The 24,756-nt window shown below is 42.7% G+C and overlaps 1 protein-coding gene across 1 annotated transcript in view; it reads right to left on the bottom strand.

Moving 5' to 3' along the window:
• Positions 1-24,756, bottom strand: part of LOC126088335 (dynein axonemal heavy chain 10) — a 1,153,099-nt gene that overhangs the window by 365,257 nt on the left and 763,086 nt on the right. The window contains exons 39-40 of the mRNA XM_049906469.1: positions 23,224-23,368; positions 706-892 (exon numbers count right to left, since the gene is read on the bottom strand). Of these exons, the coding sequence (XP_049762426.1) occupies positions 706-892; positions 23,224-23,368 (332 nt within the window). The remainder of the gene's footprint in view (positions 1-705; positions 893-23,223; positions 23,369-24,756) is intronic.

Genomic DNA, 24,756 nt, shown 5'->3' with positions numbered 1-24,756 from the left:
CAGCGGACCGGTCGGCCCGCTATTAAAAGTGTGGCGGTGACTTCGTAAGCCGTTTCTACAGCGAAGTGTTTGTCGCTACGAACCCCGCCACAAAAGGAGTAATCACAGAAACAGAGATACTGGTAACTTCTATCAGGATAAATTTATTTGTATGAAGCAGCGATCTAAAGGAATCTCATTTTGTTGTTACATTTCATTATAATTTAAAGGTGGGGTTTCTTATGGTTTTGGAAGTGGAGTTTTTATTTCACATCAAATTACAGCACCAATCGCAACAATTTCTCCATTGACATTAAGGAAGCAGTTGTCTTGCTTATTACAGATAATGAATAAAATTCGTACAGCAAGACTTGGTAGAAATGCCAGGTTAATTTTTGAGAAGACTGTTTCTCTGCTTTTTACCTCTATGTATTGTGTTCTGTTTGCTGCCATTGTTTCCTGCTTAGATAATGTTCAAAATTTGCATCAATACCCATAATCCTACACCACTAGATTCCAGCAATTACTATATTTCCTTACTGACAGAAGTTCTTACATAATCAAATGGCTATACAGTGTGGGCACAGTATTATTTAAGACAGCTATTTTATCTGGAACACTGTACAAGCAGGACAGTGAGAGGTGTTATATAATTACACCTTAGACATTCTTTACTACACAAAATTTCATTATAAGCTGAAACTGTGTAGTCTTTTTGTCCATTACCTGATCTCAGTGATATCAGATTTATCTAAATCAGCTAAGGCAAGACGAGCAGCTTCTAGTGCTGGCATTGCTGCCTTCAGAACTTCCTCTGCTTCTTCCTTCTCTGCCTGAATGACTTTTGCCTGTTCTTCAATCTCACGACCTTTTGCCTCAGCAATTTCCTTCTTACTGCTGGCCAGTGCCGTTGCTGTTAGCATAGAAATAGAAAGTAGTTAAATACTATTTATTTAACAAAACTTATGGTGATTTATGTAAAGCATCTAAGGTAAAACATAATGCAACTTTACTAGCAATTAAAATTAATGTAAAAAATGTGACCATTACTTTCATATTGAATAGAAATTAATTTTAGTGATGACTGTTTCAGTACAAGAGAGGAAAGTCGTAACCAACCTTAAAATTTCAAGTTCAGTTGGCAGTCACAGATACAGAATTAGTACAAATACAAGCTTTAATTTGCAATGATAATTTCAGAATTAGGTCACATTATTGCAGTAAATGTCAACTTCCCAAGTTAGTGACGACATTCATTCAGAAGATATTTACTTGTATCAAATGAAGAGTATAAAATTTGAGGGCAGGCTTATCTTCAGGAAGTGAAATTCAAAGTACTGCTAATCAGCATATATAAAAGTAGAAAAACCAGCTTAACTTTTGGAACTGTTAGCACCTTTATCAGGGAGAAGATAGGGATACATTGTGGAAGGTTAGAAAGGAGACACAGGTCACTCTGAGCACAGACTGTGAGTTATCCACCTGCTGTGCCATGGGTGCGTCTACTGTAAATTATGTTGACGTAAATAAATGATATTGTGATAGTGGTGCTACGAAGCATATCACCCCGTATAAACAATACTTCATCTTGTACAGAGAATTTGATGTTTCTGAAGTGGTTTCATTATGAAGACAAGGTACTAACATGCATGCACTTGGTAAAGGCACAGTTTACATCGAAATAAGATGAAACAATGAATGGTATAGGGCCAGAATGGAACATGTTTTGTATGTGCCTGATGCAGGCACTCATTTGTTCTCTTCCAGAGCAGCTGCAGGTAACGGCTACAGTATAACATTTGATTATAAAAGTGTTATGATTTAAAAAAAAAAAAAAAAAAGAAAAAAAAAAAGACCAGTGGCAACATCATCATGATAGGCTATGTGGAAAATGGTCTGTATGTGTTGAATATGCATGTTGTCAGACCAGAAAACAGTGTTCAAGTAAATATAGGCTAGCGACATCTGAAACACTGCAAATGTACCATTAAGGTCATCAAAATAAGCAACACACCAAGAACATTTTGAAGAAACTTAACATCTGTGTAGAAGGTTGTAATGATGAATTTTGTGACGGTTGCGCATTAGGAAAGATACATAGAATACCATTCAAACAACGAACAAACCGCTCCACAATTACTGGTGAATTAATTCACGCAGATGTCAATGGACCAATGAGTACAAAGTCATTTGGAGGTGCTCGATATTATGTATGTTTTAAAGACAATTTCAGTAAATTTTGTCGAATTTTCTTTCTTAAGCACAAACATGAAGTGTACGATATGCTTGAGCAGTTTTTAAATGAAGCACAAACCAGAGGACATGTTGTTAAACAATTTCAATGTGATGGAGGCAAGGAATTTAACAACAACATGATTAAGAAATTACTCATGGATAAAGGAATAGAATTACTGATTTCTCCACTGTATACTCCTGAACAAAACGGTGTGGCTGAACGTGAAAACAGAACAATTGTTGAAGCCTGCACGTTCAATGCTAAACACAAGCAGGCTACCAAGAGGACTGTGGGCAGAAGCATGCAATACAGCAGTATATATTTTAAATCATACTGGTAGGTCTTCAGTTCCAGAGAAATTTCCATATGAGCTGTGGTACAATTGATCAGTGGGAAAACTTAATCATCTCAGAATTTTTGGCACAGGTTGCTATGTTCATATAAGCAAACAGTTCCATTCAAAGTTTGATGACAAGACTGTTTTTGGACAATTCGTTGGGTATGTCAATGACAAAGATGGATTTAGGGTCTGGGTTCCTTCCAAAAGGAAAGTTGTCTTGAGTCTCAATATAAAATTTAAATCAGGGATAGGGGTAGCTCCCACAGTGATCACATTACCTTAGACATTCCTTGGCAGTCTGCTTCTAGAGGAAGTCAAAGTGAAGAAAACTTTAATGGACTGGAGGCAGTCAGGAATCAGATGGCAATAACAAAAAATCTGCAGAATTCCTGAAAGCCAAAGCTTCAGAATCTTCTAACGTAGATGAACTGGAGAACAGAAGACTACGAAGAAAACCAGCCTGGATAGAAAGTGGTGTGTTCTTGATGTTTTCAAAAGTTACTGCTGGCGAACAAAAAGATCCAAACTGTTTTTCTGATGTATTACAGTTGAATGAGAAAGAAAATTGGATGCAAGCTATCAATGAAGAACTAGAATCACTAAAGAGAAACAATACTTGGGTGTTTGTTGAATGTCCTATGAATGCCAAAGTATAACAAAATAGTTGGGTTCTATGTCGAAAAGTTTCAGCTGATGCAAACACTTGCTTCAAAGCCCGATTAGTTGCTAAAGGATATATTCAGCAAGCAGGAATAGATCATGAAGATACATTTAGTCCTATTGGACGTTATGACACCATTAGAGTTTTGCTAGCAGTAGCTGCTTCATTAAAACTGGTGTTGAAACAATTTGATGTGAAGACAGCATTTTTGAATGGAATACTTCAAGATGAAGTATACGTAGAACAACCAGAGGCTTTGAAGATAGTATGCATCGGGTGTGTCTCCTGAAACAGAGTCTCTACGGACTAAAACAAGCACCACGCTGGAGGAACAAACAGTTTATGGGAGTTATGGAGAAAGAAGGTTTTCATAATAGTGCTGCAGATCCTTGGTTGTTTTATCACAAATGCAATGAAAAAAGATTTTATATAGCTATTTACGTTGATGACAGCCTACCTTTTGGCAGTGACGAAGAAGAAATAACAGCATTTCTGAACAGTTTTCAATGTGAATTTGATATAACATTGGGGACTATTGACAGTTTTCTTGGCATAAAAATAAAACAAAATGAAAATGGAGCAATTATGATAAGTCAAGAAAAGTACATGAAAGCAATACTGGAAAGATTTCGAATGATAGAATCTGACATGAATTCAACTCCCATTGGATGTGAAGAAAATGATCAGAATGAAACAGAAGCAATTTCGTCCTCCGTTCCCTATAACGAGGCAATTGGATGTCTTATGTATCTCTCAATAGCAGCTTGTCCAAACATAAGTTTTGCAGTCAATAAAGCTGCTCGAGCTATGAGAAAACCAACTGCTTCAGACTGGAACTGAGTTAAACGCATATTTCAGTATCTGAAAGGTACATTAAATGATGACATTAGCTATAATAGAGAAGAAAATCTGAGAATTTACAGTGATGCTGATTTTGTGGAGACAAACAGACAAGACGCTCAACACCTGGTATTGTGGCAAAGTACCATGGAGGGGCAATATCATGGACAAGTCAGTTGCAGAAGGTAGTGGCTACATCTACAACCGAAGCAGAAATCATTTCAGCAAGTGAAGAAGCCAAAGAATTAGCCTAATTTGGTTATGTCATTTACTACGTGACTTGGTTGAAATGCCAGAACAACCTCCAACACTTTATATTGACAATGCCGGTGCATTAAAATTGGCAAAAAACCCTGAATATCATCGTCTGTCAAAACACATAGAGGTCCGACACTTCTATATTCGTGAAAGATTTCTGAATGGTGAAATTTTGGGAGAACATATAGATGGAAAAAACCAGTTAGCTGATCTGCTGACAAAGCCACTTGAGCGAGTTCAATTTAATTTGCTGCGTGCAGACATCGGTGTGAAGGAAGTCAAACAGTAACTCTTAGTTTTCATATGACTGTTTTATTTATCCTTTTGGAGGAAGTGTTGTAAACAGGAAAAATGTTTTAACGTTCAATGTCATATTCCTTGGTATTTTCATGAAGTATGTTTTGTGTATATAGGATCTCCTTGAAGTTCATTTTTTTCAGTTAAGTGCCAAATCTGTATCCTAAATAAATATACCATTTTAAATGAAACTGTTTTGTTCAGACTTAATAATTTGCAACAGAATTAAATCAAGTTATGCTGTGGAAATTAGATTAGGAAATGAGACAAAGTAGATGAGTTTTACTATCTGGGGAGCAAAATAAATGATGATGGTCAAACTACAGAGGATACAAAATGTAGACTGGCAATGGCAAGGAAAACATTCCTGAAGAAGAGAAATTTGTTGTCAAGTGTAGATTTAAGTGTCAGGAAGTCATTTCTGAAAGTATTTGTATGGAATGTAGCCCTGTATGGAAGTGAAACATGGACAATAAATAGTTTGGACAAGAAAAGAACAGAAGCTTTCGAAATGTGGTGCTACAGAAGAATGATGAAGATTAGATGGGTAAATCATGTAACTAATGAGGTGGTACTGAATATAATTGGGGAGAATAGAAATTTGTGGTACAACTAGACTAGACGAAGGGATTGATCTATAGGACATGTTCTAAGGCATCAAGGGATCATCAGTTTAGTATTGGAGGGCAGCATGTAGGGTAGAAATCATAGAGGGAGACCAAGAGATGAATACACTGAGCAGATACAGAAGGATGTAGGTTGCAGTAGGTACTTTGAGATGAAGCTTGCACAGGATAGAGTAGCATGGAGAGCTGCATCAAACCTATCTCTGGACTGAAAACCACAACAAAAAGCAATCCTAACTTCCAAATTAGACTCTAGATACAACATAATTTGAGAAGACTAGATTGATGGGAAGAATGTCACTTCTCCATTCATACTTCATAACTTCCTTACTAGTTGCCTATAAGTGTGCCAGTAAGACAAGCAAAGTATCATTATAAGAAGGTGCAGGGGTAACACTTGTGACATTGGGGATAACTGCAATTTTGAGAGGTTGAGGATCATTTCTGGGGCTGCTAAGAGATACACATTCTTCTGTGGGTTTGACAAACAGCACACACTTAGGAGTGAGGGAAAAATCTCCTCATGCAGATGGAGTTCCTTGCTAACAGCCTCTCTATCTATAGATACACACACACCACATGATCCATGCCAGTTTTCTGTTTTATTTCAATAACCCAACTGACCAGATGACTAAAAATCTTGTATAGCAATGATTCTTCAAAAATTTCCTGCAAATATACCTGCGGATAGCTACGATCTGCACATTACTTAGATTGGCACATGTATTTTTATACACTCCTGGAAATGGAAAAAAGAACACATTGACACCGATGTGTCAGACCCACCATACTTGCTCCGGACACTGCGAGAGGGCTGTACAAGCAATGATCACATGCACGGCACAGCGGACACACCAGGAACCGCGGTGTTGGCCGTCGAATGGCGCTAGCTGCGCAGCATTTGTGCACCGCCGCCGTCAGTGTCAGCCAGTTTGCCGTGGCATACGGAGCTCCATCGCAGTCTTTAACACTGGTAGCTTGCCGCGACAGCATGGACGTGAACCGTATGTGCAGTTGACGGACTTTGAGCGAGGGCATATAGTGGGCATGCGGGAGGCCGGGTGGACGTACCGCCGAATTGCTCAACATGTGGGGCGTGAGGTCTCCACAGTACATCGATGTTGTCGCCAGTGGTCGGCGGAAGGTGCACGTGCCCGTCGACCTGGGACCGGACCGCAGCGACGCACGGATGCACGCCAAGACCGTAGGATCCTACGCAGTGCCGTAGGGGACCGCACCGCCACTTCCCAGCAAATTAGGGACACTGTTGCTCCTGGGGTATCGGCGAGGACCATTCGCAACCATCTCCATGAAGCTGGGCTACGGTCCCGCACACCGTTAGGCCATCTTCCGCTCACGCCCCAACATCGTGCAGCCCGCCTCCAGTGGTGTCGTGACAGGCGTGAATGGAGGGACGAATGGAGACGTGTCGTCTTCAGCGATGAGAGTCGCTTCTGCCTTGGTGCCAATGATGGTCGTATGCGTGTTTGGCGCCGTGCAGGTGAGCACCACAATCAGGACTGCATACGACCGAGGCACACAGGGCCAACACCCGGCATCATGGTGTGGGAAGCGATCTCCTACACTGGCCGTACACCACTGGTGATCGTCGAGGGGACACTGAATAGTGCACGGTACATCCAAACCGTCATCGAACCCATCGTTCTACCATTCCTAGACCGGCAAGGGAACTTGCTGTTCCAACAGGACAATGCACGTCCGCATGTATCCCGTGCCACCCAACATGCTCTAGAAGGTGTAAGTCAACTACCCTGGCCAGCAAGATCTCCGGATCTGTCCCCCATTGAGCATGTTTGGGACTGGATGAAGCGTCGTCTCACGCGGTCTGCACGTCCAGCACGAATGCTGGTCCAACTGAGGTGCCAGGTGGAAATGGCATGGCAAGCCGTTCCACAGGACTACATCCAGCATCTCTACGATCGTCTCCATCGGAGAATAGCAGCCTGCATTGCTGCGAAAGGTGGATATACACTGTACTAGTGCCGACATTGTGCATGCTCTGTTGCCTGTGTCTATGTGCCTGTGGTTCTGTCAGTGTGATCGTGTGATGCATCTGACCCCAGGAATGTGTCAATAAAGTTTCCCCTTCCTGGGATAATGAATTCACGGTGTTCTTATTTCAATTTCCAGGTGTGTATTATGTGGATTCAAATGTTTCTTGAAATTTTTTTTCAACCAATGTGGAATAAAGCAACAGGCACATTATGAGTTCCTTTACTTAAAATGTTTTGAATTAGTGCAACTATTAATTTTTATTGAAACACTGTTGCTTATTGTTTTCTTCATTTAATTTATTTTATGTAAGTCAGTGTCACACCCTTATAGTTAACTTAAAAATGAGAGGTGTATCTGTTTAAACTGCAACTGAGTATATTATGGACAACTGATAATCCCCATCAACAAATTATTAAAATTTGTTTTAACCCAAAAGTATTTACTGGAGATACTCTATAACTGAGACTGAGTATGCTGATAGTTGCCACTAGTAAATTATTAATGTAAATTAGTTTATTTTATAGAGAAGATATTGGGTTGCAGAGATGCACAATGAAAAGATAGCTATACATTTAAGTTTTTGGCCGAAAGATCTTCTTCTGAAGTAGAAAACACACACACATTCATTCAGGCACACTTCACACACACATGATCACTGTCTTTAGCTAGTGTGGCAGTGACTCTGCAGCTACAACTGCCAGAGGCTTTTTGGTTTAAAGTTTAAATGTAAAGCAGTATTTTTGTTGTGCCTCTCTGCAGCTCAACATTTCATCTATATGGTAATCAGTAAACTATTCCTTCCATAGTATTGTTGTTATTCCTTCCTGGACTGTTTGATAGTTCCTTTGATGAGTAAATTTGCAAGTGTCAAAGTATGTGACACAAATGGCCATATCTTTTGATTTTATTTATGTAGAAGTTTTAATTTTTTACACCACAAAGGGACTTTAGACATTAGTATTTGATATAGGTCTCAAATTGTTACCTCTTTCCATTCCTGAGAAAAAGGGATCTCAACAGCTGGACAAATAGACAGACAAACAACAAATGACAAAAAATAGTTTAATGTGATGTAATTACAAATTAACAATTCTCCCATTTCTTCCTTTACTTGCATTATGAAACCTTGCTGTTAGTCAACTTTCATGATTCTAGGTGAACAGGGGGCACCCTTTAGGATCTGCTGAGAGAGGTTGCAGTACCCACATATTTGACATAAACAGCCATATCTTTTGACTGCACTGACTCAGAAGCTTAAGTGCTTACACCCCCAGGGGCCATATTGAAGTAAATTTTAAACTTGATACCTCTTTATTTTTGTATATGATTTAACTAAAAATTGGCCAGGTGCGAGTAGGACTCTTGCACTGAGGGATACGTAAAAATTTAATATTGTATATAGACAGTTCATTCATACCAGGAAATGAGAATCTTGACAATCTTTGCCTGTTATCAGCATTAATAGTGGCAAGACACTGATCCTGGGGATTCCACGATTTTTAAGAATGTTTTAATTCTTTTAACATAAATGTAACATAAAGTCATCCATGAGGCGGGTGAACATTGTTATAACAATCAATAGTATTCCATCGAGGCTGACCGGGGTGAAAGACAAACATCAGGCAAGAAAAAGAAAGTTTTTTTTCATCTGATAGAATCACAAATTAAAATGTTCTAATTTTTTACATTACTTGCACTGTGAAACATTGCTTCTTCTCGAATTTCATAAATCCAGGTTGTAGTAACACTGTTCACGTTACGTCGCACTTCACTTAGCGTAGACCGGGACTGTGTCCTAGGCATGCCCGATGTTGACTGACTGCGCACGGCCTGTCCTGCCGGAGTTGTTTTTGTTGTTCTTGTTGTTACGCCGGCAGAGGTCGCGTCCGAATTCTCGCGTGCCCTCTGGTGGACGGGACTCTACTGGCGGCAACTACCGTCCGTGACGCGCCGTGCCCATGTGCGCCTCCCGCGATCTTTCTGGTGGCTACTACACTCCTCCTCCTTCGGGGGGTGAAGCCACTGTGATCCACTGCGTCGGAAGGTGGAGCGTCGGGCAGGAGCGATGACCTCCACCTCCATTGGATGGCCGGAGTCGAGGGGATCTGCCAACCCTCGAGCTGGAACCTTCGAATACGGCTGGAAGTGACCCACACGAAGAGGCCCCCGTCATCCCACAACCGGAGCCCGGGACAGCACGGGCGACAAGCTGTCGAAGTCTGGATCCTGTTCCACCTCAGGAGGGGCAAGACCCAGTGGCGGGGACGAAGAGGAAGGGACGACCACAGGGGAACTAGCCCCCTGTGAAACCGGGCCGGCTAGGGGGGCCGGCTCTCACTGGGGCATCTTGAATGACGGCGATGCCGGTGCTGGAGCCACTGGAGGCTGCCAAGGCTGAGAACCATCGCAGTGTGGCAGAGTCACAGCGGGGAGAGGAGGTAACGTCCCCTGTGAAACCAATACCGGTGCCGGCAATGGGGAAAGGTGTCCGAGAGGTCGGAGGGTGGGTGCCCGAACGTGGACGGAGCTGATTTTGGTGACGACGTACCACCCGGTCCCCCGCCTGCAAGGTATAGAGCCGGCGGCCATGGCGGTGCAGGACCACCGCCGGTATCCAATGTGGATTGCGACCAAACCCACGGGCCCAGACTGACATACCCAGTGGAAAGCCAGGTACTCCGTTTTGTGAAGACTGGCGAGGACCAGGCTGGAGGAGGTGCAGCAGAGTCCTAGGTTGACGCCCATGGAGGAGCTCTGCGGGGCTGCGGTCTCCCATTGGTGTGGTCCGGTATGCCGTCAAGAAAAACGTCAATGCTTCCTCTGCAGGAAATTCGTGCACATACTTTTTCATCTGCGTATTAGAGGTGCGCACCATGCGCTCAGCTTCCCCATTCGATTGTGGATAGAAGGGGGGAGAGCAAACGTGCCGAATACCGAAGCGCCTACAAAAATCCTGGAAGGTCTGCGAAAGAAACTGCGGTCCATTGTCTGAGACCAGGGTGATTGGCAGACCTTCCACAGAAAAGATTTTTGCTAGTGCCTGGATTGCAACTTCTGAAGTGGTGGAGGAGCAGCGAACCACATATGGGAATCGGGAATAAGCATCAATGACAATGAGCCAAAAGCCATTGAGAAACGGGCCCGCAAAATCGATGTGAACATGTTCCCACGCCTGGGTTACCGGCGGCCATGAAGAGAATGCTGCCCTGGGAGATGCTTGTTGGCTCGCACACTGGGAACAGGCGGCCACCAAGTGCTCAATTTCTCTGTCAATACCGGGCCAGTACACATGTCTGCGAGCCAAGGTTTTAGTACGGGAAACACCCCAGTGCCCCGCATGTAATAACTTGAGGACCTCCCTTCGTAAACTTGCAGGAACAACCACGCGAGGAGCAGTATCATCGGTGGCCAGAAGGAGAACTCCTTCCAAGACTGAGAGACGGTCTCGTAGAAGAAAATAATTACGAAGAGGGTCCGAGGCCCGGCCCGGAGGGCGGGACGACCACCCCTGCTGAATGAGGCGAACTACTTGCCGGAGAACCGGGTCAGCCGCCGTTTCCCTGGCGACTCGAGAACTAGTGATCGGGAAGCCATCAACCGCTTGGCGGGACGCCACATCCAAATGAAAACACATAATCTCCTCTCGATCAAATGTAGGGTCCGGGCCCACCGGAAGACGGGAAAGCGCGTCGGCGTTGGCATGCTGGCCTGTAGGGCGAAAACGAATGTCATAATGGTACTTAGAGAGGAACAAGGCCCAGCGCTGTAGTCTGTGGGCTGCCCTATCCGGAATCTGAGAGGCGGGGCCAAATAACGATATTAACGGCTTATGGTCAGTGATTAACTGAAACTTCGTGCCATACAAGAAAGGGTGAAACTTGGTAACAGCGTAGACAATGGCCAAAGCCTCTTTTTCCACCTGGGAGTAATGGGCCTGCTCGGGACTAAGCGTTTTCGACGCAAACGCCAGTGGTTGCTCGGAACCATCTGCGTTGCGATGGGCCAGGACCGCCCCCACCCCATACTGCGAAGCATCCGTAGCCAGGACCAACGGCTTATGGGGATCAAAAGTAGCCAAACAAGGGGCTGACGTGAGGAGGCCCTTCAACGAGGTGAACGCTCGCTCACATGCAGGCGACCAATCAAAAGGAACACCCTTGTGCAGAAGGCAGTACAGGGGGTGGGCTACAGTGGAAGCCCTGGGAATGAACCGGTGGTAATAGGCTATCTTGCCTAAAAAAGCTTGTAACTCCTTCAGCGAAGTGGGCCAAGGAAGGTTGACGATACCGTGGACCAAACTTCCTAGTGGCTGGATGCCGTGCCGAGATATGGTGTAGCCCACATACTCAATGGACGGTTGGAAGAAGGTTGACTTATGCAGGTTGCAACGCAAGCCCACAGACCTGAATTTAAGAAAGAGGGTGCGAAGGTTGTGCAAGTGGTCCGTCGTGCTGCGGCCCGTGACAATGATGTCATCCAGGTAATTAATACAATGAGGGATTGTCGACGTGACATGCTCAAGATAACGCTGGAATATCGCCGGGGCACTGGATATCCCAAAAGCCAACCGCTGGTATTGGTAAAGGCCAAACGGGGTGTTGATGACTGCCAGCCGTTTGGAGTCCTCATCAAGTGGTATCTGATGATAAGCCTCTGACAGATCGATTTTCGAAAAATAGTGGCCTCCCGCCACGGCGGAGAACAATTCATCAGCACGAGGCAAAGGATAGGTGTCCACCACCAATTGGGAATTAATGGTGTCCTTAAAATCGCCAAAAAGACGTAATTTTCCCGAGGGCTTCTTGACAATAACGAGGGGCGAAGCCCACTCACTGGAAGAAATGGGAAGAACGACCCCTAGGGCTGTCAGCCGGTCGAGCTCTTCCTTTACCTGAGGGCGGAGAGCCAAGGGGATCTGCCTCGCACGTAGAAAACGCGGGCGAGCAGACGCCTTCAACGTTAAGTGAGCTTCAAAATCTGAAACACGCCCCAGGCCCTCCTCAAAAATATCTGGAAAGTCTGAGATCAAAGATTCCAATGAGTGATAGGGAACGTCTTCGGAGACCAACTGTATGGTGTCAGCGATAGAAAAACCGAAAGCTTGAAAGGCATCCAGGCCAAAAAGGTTAGCGGAGCTCGCATCACTGACAACAATAAAAGTAATAGGCCGAGTGACTGATTTGTAATCACGTCGGTAGTGAATTGACCCAGGAGGGGAATGAACTGTTTACCATAACCACGTAGACGCCGGTAAACGGGCGCCAACGGGGGCGATCCAAGGTCGGAATACGTTTGTGCATTCAACAACGAAACTGCCGCGCCCGTATCTACCTGCAGTTGTAACCGGCGCGACCGAACCGACACCTCGATAAAGAGTTTGCATGCCGATGCGTCGGGAGCCTGGCCCGATGAAATTTCCTGAATGTCAACGTCCATGTCCTCTGTACTTGCTTCCTTCGATTCCTTTGAGGCTGAGTGGCAAACTTTAGCAATGTGACCGTTTTTATGACATTTGCGACAAACGGCCCAACGCTGGGGGCACTTTGACCGATCGTGATGTATATAGCACGACGCACAGGACGGCAACAGGGGCCGGCGGCCAGAATTCTGTTTACGCGCCACGCGGGAGCGGCCGTAACGGCCGGATTGTACCGCTCGCACGTCGTCCACCCCGGACACAGTGGACGCGGCCGCGCCGCCCTGAACCTCCGCGACGTCGCACCACGCCTCCAGCTGTTGACCTGCTGCGTGAGAGACTTCATACGATTGAGCAATGGACAGGACTTCCTCGAGGGAAGGGTCTTCTAACTGCAGGGCCCGTTGCCGTACCTCCCGATCAGGGGCCGAACGAACAATGACGTCGCGGACCATAACATGGGCATACGACTCCCGCGACTGCTCCGTGACAAAATGACACTTGCGACTAAGACCGTGCAGGGTAGCGGCCCACGCCCGGTAAGACTGATGGGGCTGTTTCTTGCATTGATAGAACTCGACCCTAGCCGCCACAACATGCGTGCGGCGGCGATAATATGAAGACAGCAATGAACACAATGCGTCAAACGACAGGGACGAGGGTTCCTGCAATGGCGCTAGCTGCCGCAAAACTTGATACAGCGAGGGAGATATCCAAGACAAGAAGAGAGCACGACATACCTCCGCATCGGCAACATGAAACGCCTGGAACTGCTGCCAAAGGCGATGTTCATATGCGTCCCAAACCTCTGCCGTCTCGTCATACGGGGGAAAGGGAGGAGGGAACTGCGCCGGAGCAGACGGCGTGGAGAGCAACGCCGGAAGCACTTGTTTCATGGTGGCCATGAGCTCCGTCTGCTGCGCAACCAAAACCCGCGCCAAATCCTCCATGCCGTGGAGAAACTGCGAAACCGGAACAACGACGCAACACGCGAAAGAACGACCCTACTCGTCGCCAATTGTGTAGTAACACTGTTCACGTTACGTCGCACTTCACTTAGCGTAGACCGGGACTGTGTCCTAGGCATGCCCGATGTTGACTGACTGCGCACGGCCTGTCCTGCCGGAGTTGTTGTTGTTCTTGTTGTTACGCCGGCAGAGGTCGCGTCCGAATTCTCGCGTGCCCTCTGGTGGACGGGACTCTACTGGCGGCAACTACCGTCCGTGACGCGCCGTGCCCATGTGCGCCTCCCGCGATCTTTCTGGTGGCTACTACACAGGTCAATGGGAAGTGTTCTACAGGTTTGGTGAGTGAGTTTTCGAGTATCAAAATATGTGACATAAATTGCCATATTGTATCATTGAATTGACTTAGAACCTTAAAATTTTTGCACTGCCAATGGACCATAAACCCTTAATATGTGACAGAAATTTGAACTAGACACATCTACCGTTCCTGAGAAAAAGCATTCTGAACTATCGGACACACAGAGAGATGAGCAATATAGCAATTCTATAAGGGTTCTGTATTTACAGATTGAGGCATGAAACCCTAAAAATCAACAATTTTCCTTTGCTTTTACAATGAAACATTCCTTCTCGCCAAATTTCATGATACTAGGTCAAAGGGAGGTACCCTGTAGAATCTTCAGAGTCTTTTGCTGTGGCATGATTGGATAAAATCTTCTCAGTTTTCAAGCCACGTCGATTCTAATAAAATTCTTGAGTTTTGATGGCTCCACCATTGTCATCAGCAGTAAAATTACTGACACAGCAATAGGCTCACCACTGTCTCCTGCAGTTGCAAATTTCTTCATGGAGCACTTTGAGGTGCAGACTCCGAACTCTGTGTCTGTCTTGCTTCCTTAGGTACGTCAATGACTCCTTCCTGATATGGCCTCAAGGTGACAATAAACTGCAGCAGTTTGTGGATCACATGAAAGGTGCCCATCCCAACATTACATTTACTATCATGATGGAGAAGGAAGGCAAGCTACCATCCTTAGATGTTTTAGTTGAGCTGAAGGCAGGAGGCCAGCTTGGTCATTAATTGTACAAGGAAAACAACGCACACTGATCAATATTTGAATGCTGGTAGTTTTCACCTCCCTGTACCCAAGAAAGTGGTCCTGAACATGTTAATACATGGAGCCAACGTTATTTCTGATTATGACCACCTACAGTCTCAATTGCAGCACTTGAGGCACATGTTCAGGGAGAATGGTTACAGCAAAAGAGAAATTGCAAATGCTTTCAGGTGTCACTGAAGAAGGATGCCTTGTGAATCAGCAGGAGAAGCCAAGCTGGCAGATTTCATGCCATACTGTGGGGCAACATGCAGCAAGTTAGGACACCTACTGCAGAGACATGGATTGAGACCAGTGTTCTGGCCTGCCCCCAAGATATGAGATATGTTGCATCGTCTTAAAGATGACATAGCTCTTCATGTGCCCGGAGTGTATCATGACCCTTGAAAGTGCAGCAGTATCTATATACACCACACAACTTGCACAGTTACAAAGTGTTGTACCAAGCAAAAGAGACATATTAAGCAAAGGGAGCTCGATAAGTCGGCCGTAGCTGAGCATTGTCTCGAAAACAGACACATAATACAGTTTGAAAACACAAGAGTCTTAGCTCATGCATCAACATACTGGGACTCAGTTAAAAAAGAGGTGGCTGAGATTTGAATGGACTGCAACAATTTCAACAGAGGCCAAGGCTACATACAGGGTTGGATGTGGGAACGGGCTTTGGATGTCAAAAGGAAGCAACAGCTAATGCTTAACGCTTGTAGGGAGGCAGGAGCAGCAGTTTCAAATGTGGTGTCAGCCCCTTGCTCCACCAGATGTCTCTTGTTCCTTTCGCAGAAGCATCGTTTCAGCCCTCTCTGATTGGTGCCAGCAGCTGTATTCATGGGTATATAAGCAAGAAAGTGTGCCAGTCCTGGCAGTCAGTAGTTTTACTCCAGACAACAATGGCAGAGCTAGCGTTTGAAAGCTTGGGAATTTTATTGGAATTGATGTGGCTTGAAAACTGGGAAGATTTTGTCCAGTTCCCTGTAGGTTTTGATGAGTGAGCTGGTCAGTATTAAAACATCTACATCTATAATTTGCAAACCACCATTAAGTGCATGGTAGAGGGTACACCCCATTATACCAGTTATTGGGGTTTCTTCCTGTACCATCCACTTAAGGATCCAGGGAAGAATGATTGTTTGAATGGCTCTGTGCATACTGTTATTATTCTAATCTTATTCTCACACTCTCTAGATGAGTAATATGTAAGGGGTTGTAGTACATTCCTAGAGTCTTCAATCAAAGCTTATTCTTGAAACTTTGTTAATGGACTTTCTCAGAATAGTTTTTGCCTGTCTTCAAGAGTCCTTCAGTTCAGTTTTTTCAGTATCTCTGGGACACTCTCCCATGGCTGAAACAAACCTGTGACCATTAATGCTGCCATTTCCTATGCATGTTCCATATCCCCCATTGTCCTAATTGGTATGAGTCCCACATACTTAAACAATATTCTAGAACTATTCATGCGAGTGATTTGTATGCAGTCTACTTTGTAGACAGATTGCACTTTCCCTGTATTTTACCAGTAAACTGAAGTCTGCCATGTACTTTCTTTCAGATAGTACTTTGCCTTAGATAACTGCATCATCTGCAAAAAGTCAGAGTTTATTATTAATATTGATTGCAAAGTCATTAATACACAACATGAACAGCAAGGTCCCAATGCACTTCCCTGGGGTGCATCTGAAGTTACTTCTACATCTGACAATCACTATCCATCCAAGATAACATGTTGTGTCCTCCCTACCAAAAAGTCCTCAATCCAGTCACAAATTGATATGATGATCATACTTTTGACAATAAGAGTAGGTGTGGTACTGAGTCAAATGCTTTTCAAAATCAAGAGATACTGCATTGACATGACTGCCTTGATCCAGAGCCTTTAGTATGTCATTTGAGAAAGTGTAGTTTCAGCTCTCTGAGTCTGCAGACGTGTGTGCAAGTTGTGTGTGTGTGTGTGTGTTTGTGTGTGTGTGTGTTTGTGTGTGTGTGTGTCTACTGCTGACAAAGGCTTAATGGCCAAAGCTACGAGTGTGTGACTCTTTTTATTGTGCCTATCGTGACTCAGCACCTCCACTATATGGTGAGTAGCAACTTTCCTTCTCTGGTATTGAAAGTGCAGCTGAGTTTTATGTGATCAGTGTTTTCAGAATGCATGTTGGCTGGCAATAAGGAGGTTATTTTGTTCAAGGTAACTCATTATGTTTGAGCACAGAATGTGTTCTAAGATTCTACAAGAAATAGATATCTGGGATACTGGACGGTAGTTTTGTGGGTCACTTCTACTACCCTTCATGCAGACGGGTGTGACCTGTGCTTTTTTCCGAGAACTGGGCTTGGTTCTTTGTTTGAGGGATCTATGACAGATTATAGTTGGAAGAGGGGTTAACTCAGCTGAAAATTCAGTGTGGAATCTGACAGGGATCCTACGGGGCCCTGGAGCTTTGTTCAGTTTTAACGATTTTGGCTTTTTTTCAACACCATTGATGCTAATATTTATTTCATTCATCTTTTCAGTGATATGAAGATTAAAGGTGTGCAGTTTTCCTGGGTTTTTCTTTGTAAAGGAACATTTGAAAATGGAGTTAAGCATTTCAGCTTTTGTTTTGCTACTCTCAATTTCAGTTCCCATTGCATCACTAGCATCTGGACAGTAACTCTGGCGCCACTAACAGCCTCTGCATATGACCAGAATTTCTTTGAGTTCTGTGAAAGATTATTTGACAATATTCTGCTATAGTAGTCATTGAAGATATCACACATTGCTACGTTGAGAGCCAAATGCTTTTCATTCAGCGTCTCTCTATATATAGCCCTGCACTTTGTTTTACACCCATTATGCAATAATCTCCATTTCTTTAGAAGTTTCTTTACAGTGGCTGTATATCATGGAGGCTCCCTCCCATTATAAACTGTTCTACTGGGCACATATCTATCCAGTGCATGGTCAACTATACTTTTAAACTTGAGCCAGAGTTCCTCTACATGCTCCTGTTCTGTGCTAAAAGTTCAAGTTTCTCATTCAGATATGACACTATTGATCTTTTGCCTAGTTTACTGAACATATATATATCTTTCTGCTTATTTTAGTCATCCTTTGTACCGTGAAAATCACTGTTGCCACAACTGTGTCATGGTCACTAATACCAGTTTCGATGTGGACATCCTCAAAGAGGTCAGGTCTATTCGTTGCCATTACTTCCCATATTTTTTCATCACAAGTGGGGTTCCTGTCCTAGGTAGTTCTCAGAGAAGGCATTCAGTAATGTTTCACATGATGCCTTTTTCAAGCCAACCACTAACAAAACAGTAATTTTCTCAATTAATTGTTGGATGATTTAAGTCTCCACCAATGATTACAAAATGACTGGGCAACTTACACGCAACTGAACTGAGATTCCCTCTAAGATTTTTGATTACACCAAGAGATGAGTGGTGGGCAATGAAAGGATACAATTATCATTTTACGCCCACCCCTGATACTGAGTCTTGCCCAAACAACCTCACATGCAGCTTAAACTTCCATCTTGGTGGTTTGAGTTCCTTGTCTACTGTGACAAATACACCACCTCCATCTCCCATTTGCCTATCCTCTTGATGTGTAAACATTTCACAAAAACCTCACTGCTATCAGTTTCATGTTTCAGCCAGATTCCTGTACCAATTATTACGTGAGCTTCACTGCTTTTCAGAAGCACTTCAAACTCTGGCACTTCCCTGCAAATGCTTTGGCAGTTAACCATTGGGATTTTAATACTCTCATCTTTGGGAGGCATTTCTTTAGATCTTACACTCATATTCCTGGATTTCCTTCAGCTATAGTTATCTGGATTGGATGGAGAGTCATCTAATCTAAAAAAAAAAAAAACATTCTGCCATTCTGTGCATTCCACACAGTCAGCTACCTAAGTAGCAGCTTATGATGTGTAGCGCACACCTGACCAATTTAGGGGGGACCATAAGTTCTCAACTCTATGGCGCAAGTCCAGAAAGTCACAGCCTAGCTCATCACAGAACCTTCAAAGTGTCTGTTTCTGTTATTTCACTTGACTCAGAAACAAAGAGCCATGATAAGTTCAGTGGACAATGCTACAAATTGTGAGCTTCATTGAAACTCCCACGCACAAGGCTAGTCTTCTCAGCCTTCTCTGACAGTTGCTGGAATGTATGACCTTGGAACTCAGATGACAGGCATCATTCATTCCAATGTGTGCCACTATCTGCAGTTGGTTGTACCCCATTCCCTCAGTGGCTGCTTGAATAGCCTCTTCAACATGTTGAATCAGGGTCCCTGGCACACATTCTGAGTGCACCTGGTGTCCTTTCCTGTCCCTTGCTGCCATTTCCCTAACAGGTATCATCATTTGCCATACGTCTGAACAGCCGATGATTAACAAACCCCTACCCTTTTGTGTCTGTCTCCTCTTAAAACTGGACAAAACAGGTTTCCACAAAACAGGCAAAGTGAATCCCACTGGCTCAGTTTCAGTTTCAGTGAAGGATAGCACAAGACACCTGGTGGATAGGAGGATTGGTACAACATCCTAAGTGCTCCCTGGTCCCTGTAAACCCTGTACAGTACACCTAGATCTATCATTGACACACTGTTCCTCAAGCAAGATGATGAGAAATGACATATCCTGTACTTTCTGCAGAGGAGACAGGATCCACAGGAGGGGATAGTGCTTGAGAAACTTGCAGTATTGGTATCACCGGTATGCAACTCTTGGTAGCTCTTCCAACACACTGATTCACAGCAGCTTGCCAGTGTTTGACAGTAGGCAGGGCAGCTTCCAGCTGCTTATGAATCACAATCAAATCATCCCACATTCGAGAACAGCATTCACAGTGAGGATGCATTTTGGATGGTAAGATGTATTATGGGGCAGTAAGCAAATAACTTTAATGTAAGCCCACTGATTACCTTTTAATCTCTTTAGTTAAAAAGATGCTAATTCCCTAGAAGAATTGAAGCAAATATACAAAACAGGATTTCAATTAAGGAAACACAAAAACCTGTCATAAAAATTACTAATTTCTAAAACATTATGAGGTTGATTATAGTTGTTAGCAAACTCAAAAACAGAGTTAATTTATTAAAAATGTAGGTAATATATAGTGCTACTTCTCTTTATGAGAAAATTAGATGTAACACAATATGTTTGTTAGAATATCTGCAACTGTAACTAAACCACAAATGCCAGTTTACTACAAATTATTTATAGATTCTGCAAAGGACAAAAAATCCTCAAAAAATTCTCAAAAATGCACATTTATTTGCATTGAAATACAATGAAATTCAGGAGTGGTGCATTCTTTGGCAATGCCTGTGAATCATAAACACTGGTATGCTATGAAAGAAGTTACTTATATAAAACACGTACTGTTAACTTACAAAAAATATGGTTTTGTAAGTGTCTGAAAATTTTCAAAAATAAACTATTTTGCTTGTAATTATACAATGACATTAGTGAACGATTATTTTGAATGAGTGAAGGCCTACTGTTCTCAAAAATTATAAAGGAGCATGATTAATTTTAAGCCTACAATTGATGATAACAGTATGAGTTCATCGTGGCACTCACAAATGATAAAAATTTCACAATATATCATAATGCAAACAGGTATTGAGACAATCAATGAAAGATTATGAAGAAGTGATGCAAACAGTAAAATATGCGAGTCTAGTACTTCAAACTGGCAGTCATATCTTGTAAGTGCGATCTCTGACACAAAGGAAAATTCAGAAATAAGATTATATATATATGTATGTAAAGAAGTACATATTGCATGGATTATTCAATTCGTTGTTGCTTTGTGAATATTTATACATTGGTGTGCTGAAGAAGAATACACCAGTGAGAGTTTATCTTGGTCAAAATCACTGAAATCACTAAAATGTGCAACAAAACAAAATTTGTCTTCTGCCTGTTCCAGCTAACAGTGTCATTTATACGACATAAATGGCCATGCATTGACTTAGAAGCTTAAGTGTCTTACACCAACAAGGAGCCATAGATGTTAATATTTTGTATAAATTTTCTGAGTAAAAGGAGTCATAACAGATGGACAAACAGAGAGATGGACAACAAATGACATAAAATTTTTATATATGATGCGATTGAAAATTAACAATTTTTTAATTTTTGCTTTACTTTTATTGTGAAACCTTGCTTCTTGCCAAATTTCATGATTCTAGGTCAAAGGGAAGTACCCTGTAGGTGTCGATGAGTGAACTGGTGAGTACCAAAATATGGGATATAAATGGCCATATCTTTTAATTGCATTGACTTAGTAGCTTAAAGTTTTTACACCACCAAGGGACCATAGACCTTAATATTAGACATGCATTTCAGGTTGATACTTCCACCTATTCCTGAGGAGAAGTTGCCCTAACAGATGGACAGACAGACAGACTGGCAGGTGGATGACAAATTGATCCTTTAAAGGTTTCAGTTTTAGTGACTGAGGTACAGATCCAAAAAATTGACTCCAGATCTTCAATGATTGTATAAGACACTTAGCCAAACAGCAATCAAACCGATCACACATGAAATTCTACATAAATTACACCAACCAGTTCCCAGATCACCTTAAATACTTTCACACACCTCTCAATAGGAATTGTCCATGTTTCTATCATTGCAACTTCACTCCACACAAACATCCCACATGCACACACAGCCATACCCCAATTTACCTCTGCCAATGGTCATCAAATTCTTTATAAAACTTGGTGCACTGTCACACTAGCTAACTTCATTCTTGCACATAGTACTTCACCTCTGGCTACCAGACTTAAAAATCAAGGTAGACTGTTATGGTAACGAGAATAGCCCCTTCCAATGACAACTTTTTCAAGGGCTGCATGGAAGAGGCATTCTTCATTGTACAGAATATGGGCACCCTGGTTTGGTACAGATACACTGACAATGCCTTTGTGGTTTGGACTCATGGTGAAGAACAGCTCTTCCACTTCCTGCAACAGCTTAACTCCTTTTCCTAATTCAAATTTATCTGATCATTTTCCAGATTCAAAGATATCTTCCTTGTTGTTAAACCCCTCCCTCCCCCTCACTGAAGCCCACATCCAATCTCAGTCAATATAAACCCAATCACTTAGCAACAATACAATTTGACAGCTACCACTGCTTCTGCATGAAAAGTTCCCTTCCCTACAGTCTGACATCCACAGAAAATGTATCTGCTCCATAAAAAAAGCCCTCAGAAGCACTTCCAACCCTTGTCATCTAGAGCTATCCATGCCTTGGACACCTCAATAAATGACTCCACCTAGGCTATGACTTTCTCAAGTCCTGAAATGAGATGCTCTCTTCTTGATATCCTCCCAACACAAAGGCCAGTATGGTGTTATTAGACCCTACCATTAATCTGCTAGACATAAACTTACAGACAGAAGATAGTGTCCATAAATTTAAAATCTACAAGGAAGATCCCTTTACCAACCCATTCTTCACCACTTCCTCTCAATATCCTACAAACATACAGCACTCCACCATTTCCTTTCTATTGTGATGTCCCAACAAGACTACCACAATATTGCTACAAATAATTAATTTCAATCCAAAATTATTGACAACCTTCTAAATAAAACACTGACAAAGTAAGCCAGATCCCTACCACACCCACAGAACAATGAGGGTATGTCCAAAACGAAATAGTACAGAGGTTATCTCTTATATGTAAAATTTCTAGTAGGACAAGCAACATTTTAAAGGCAAAGGGTTCTTCTGTGCTTTCTATGTTTCAGAGACATTAGCTAGACATTTCTTCAACCAGGCATCATGAAAGGTGGAGTTTATAAGCTCACCTGTGAAGAATGTCATTCCTACTATATTGGTCAGACTGGGAGGTCAGTGTATACTATGCTCAAAGAACACAACAGAAGCTGTAAATTAAAGAAGCCAAATTCATTCTTTGCTGAACACTGCTTATACTAAATATGTATTAGATGTAGAACTACACACACAGAGAGATGGTGCAAAGCTCATTCAGTTGGAAATACTAGAAATTAAAAAAACAGATGTGTGCATCCCCACATCTGATATTGAATGAGTGGACTCCTTTAAATTATTCACTCCTTTTAGACAATGATACAACCTCTAAATAGAAAAATAAATAATCATCCTGGGTGTCTTCATTCAGATAATGATACACACTCCTGTTTACCTGTCTCTATTCCAGTGTACGTTATTCATAGTTATTGTAAATAAAAATTTAAGTGTGTCAAAATTGTCAACAGAGACAACTTTATAGTTTAAGTCAAGAACAAACAGATTAAAAAGTTTACATGTTTTCCTTTACTTGGTTGCTATCTCTGTGATCATTTGTGTACGAAAAATTGAGTTTATAACCAAAACCTAGGTTTTGCAATAACAATAAAGTTTATGAAACAAAACTAAATAACTGTTTCATTATACTGTCATATTTCCTTTCAATAAACTTGGTTTACTTACCCTCCTTGATTTCTGCGAGCAGAGCCTCACAAGCAGCTGTTTTCTCTGACACAGCTACTTCCTGTACAGCTAGTTTTGCATTAAGCTCTCCTAGCTGCTCCTGGGCTTCTCTTATTTTATCTAGCCCTACTTCCAGACGCTGACACTGAAACAAATTTAATTCTTTACACAACTGCACTATGGCATTGAAAGTAATGCAGAAACATTTCACACAAATTTGAGCTAACAGTTTATCAAATCTGTTTCATTTTTGTGCTTCTCATTTATTAACAAAAGCCAGAAAACAAAATATTAAATATTAGCAGCATCAGCATATGTTCCACTTTCTTTGTTTCACCATAACTGATAAACATTGCAAGCAAATTTATTGGAACTTTGCTAAACATTTTAAATACATGAACTACAGAAAGTTAGATAAATTACTATAATAGAATCATAGCACCAAAAAATTTATGACTTATATAGTGTTATTAATGATTAAAACAGGCAGTTCACATTTAGAGCAGTAAAAATAAGACTGGTACTAGCAGTAATGAACAGTACCATAATACAAACTTTTTTCTGCTTTATACATACTGGCAATAAAAATATTGCACAAATGAAACTAGACACTGTTTTCCACCTGTTTATGTTCAATATATATATATATATGGTTATAATAGAAGGAAACATTCCACGAAGGAAAAATATACCTAAAAACAAAGATGATGTGACTTACCAAATGAAAGTGCTGGCAGGTCGACAGACACACAAACTAACACAAACATACACACAAAATTCAAGCTTTTGCAACAAACTGTGGCCTCATCAGGAAAGAGGGAAGGAGAGGGAAAGACGAAAGGATCTGGGTTTTAAGGGAGAGGGTAAGGAGTCATTCCAGTCCCGGGAGCAGAAAGACTTACCTTAGGGGGAAAAAAGGACGGGTATACACTCGCACACACACACACATCCATCCACACATATACAGACACAAGCAGACATATTTAAAGACAAAGAGTTTGGGCAGAGATATCAGTCGAGGCAGAAGTGCAGAGGCAAAGATGTTGTTGAATGACAGGTGAGGTATGAGTGGCGGCAACTTGAACTTAGCGGAGATTGAGGCCTGGTGGATAACGGGAAGAGAGGATATATTGAAGAGCAAGTTCCCATCTCCGGAGTTCGGATAGGTTGGTGTTAGTAGGAAGTATCCAGATAACCCGGACGGTGTAACACTGCGCCAAGATGTGCTGGTCGTGCACCAAGGCATGTTTGGCCACAGGGTGATCCTCATTACCAACAAACACTGTCTGCCTGTGTCCATTCATGCGAATGGACAGTTTGTTGCTGGTCATTCCCACATAGGATGCATCACAGTGTAGGCAGGTCAGTTGGTAGATCACGTGGGTGCTTTCACACGTGGCTCTGCCTTTGATTGTGTACACCTTCCGGGTTACAGGACTGGAGTAGGTGGTGGTGGGAGGGTGCATGGGACAGGTTTTACACCGGAGGCGGTTACAAGGGTAGGAGCCAGAGGGTAGGGAAGGTGGTTTGGGG

The sequence above is a fragment of the Schistocerca cancellata genome, chromosome 6 (assembly GCF_023864275.1).
Source record: "Schistocerca cancellata isolate TAMUIC-IGC-003103 chromosome 6, iqSchCanc2.1, whole genome shotgun sequence".
Lineage (NCBI taxonomy): Eukaryota > Metazoa > Arthropoda > Insecta > Orthoptera > Acrididae > Schistocerca > Schistocerca cancellata.
The sequence above is the reverse complement of the archived record's forward strand: the minus strand, read 5'-3'. Positions and strand labels throughout refer to the sequence as shown.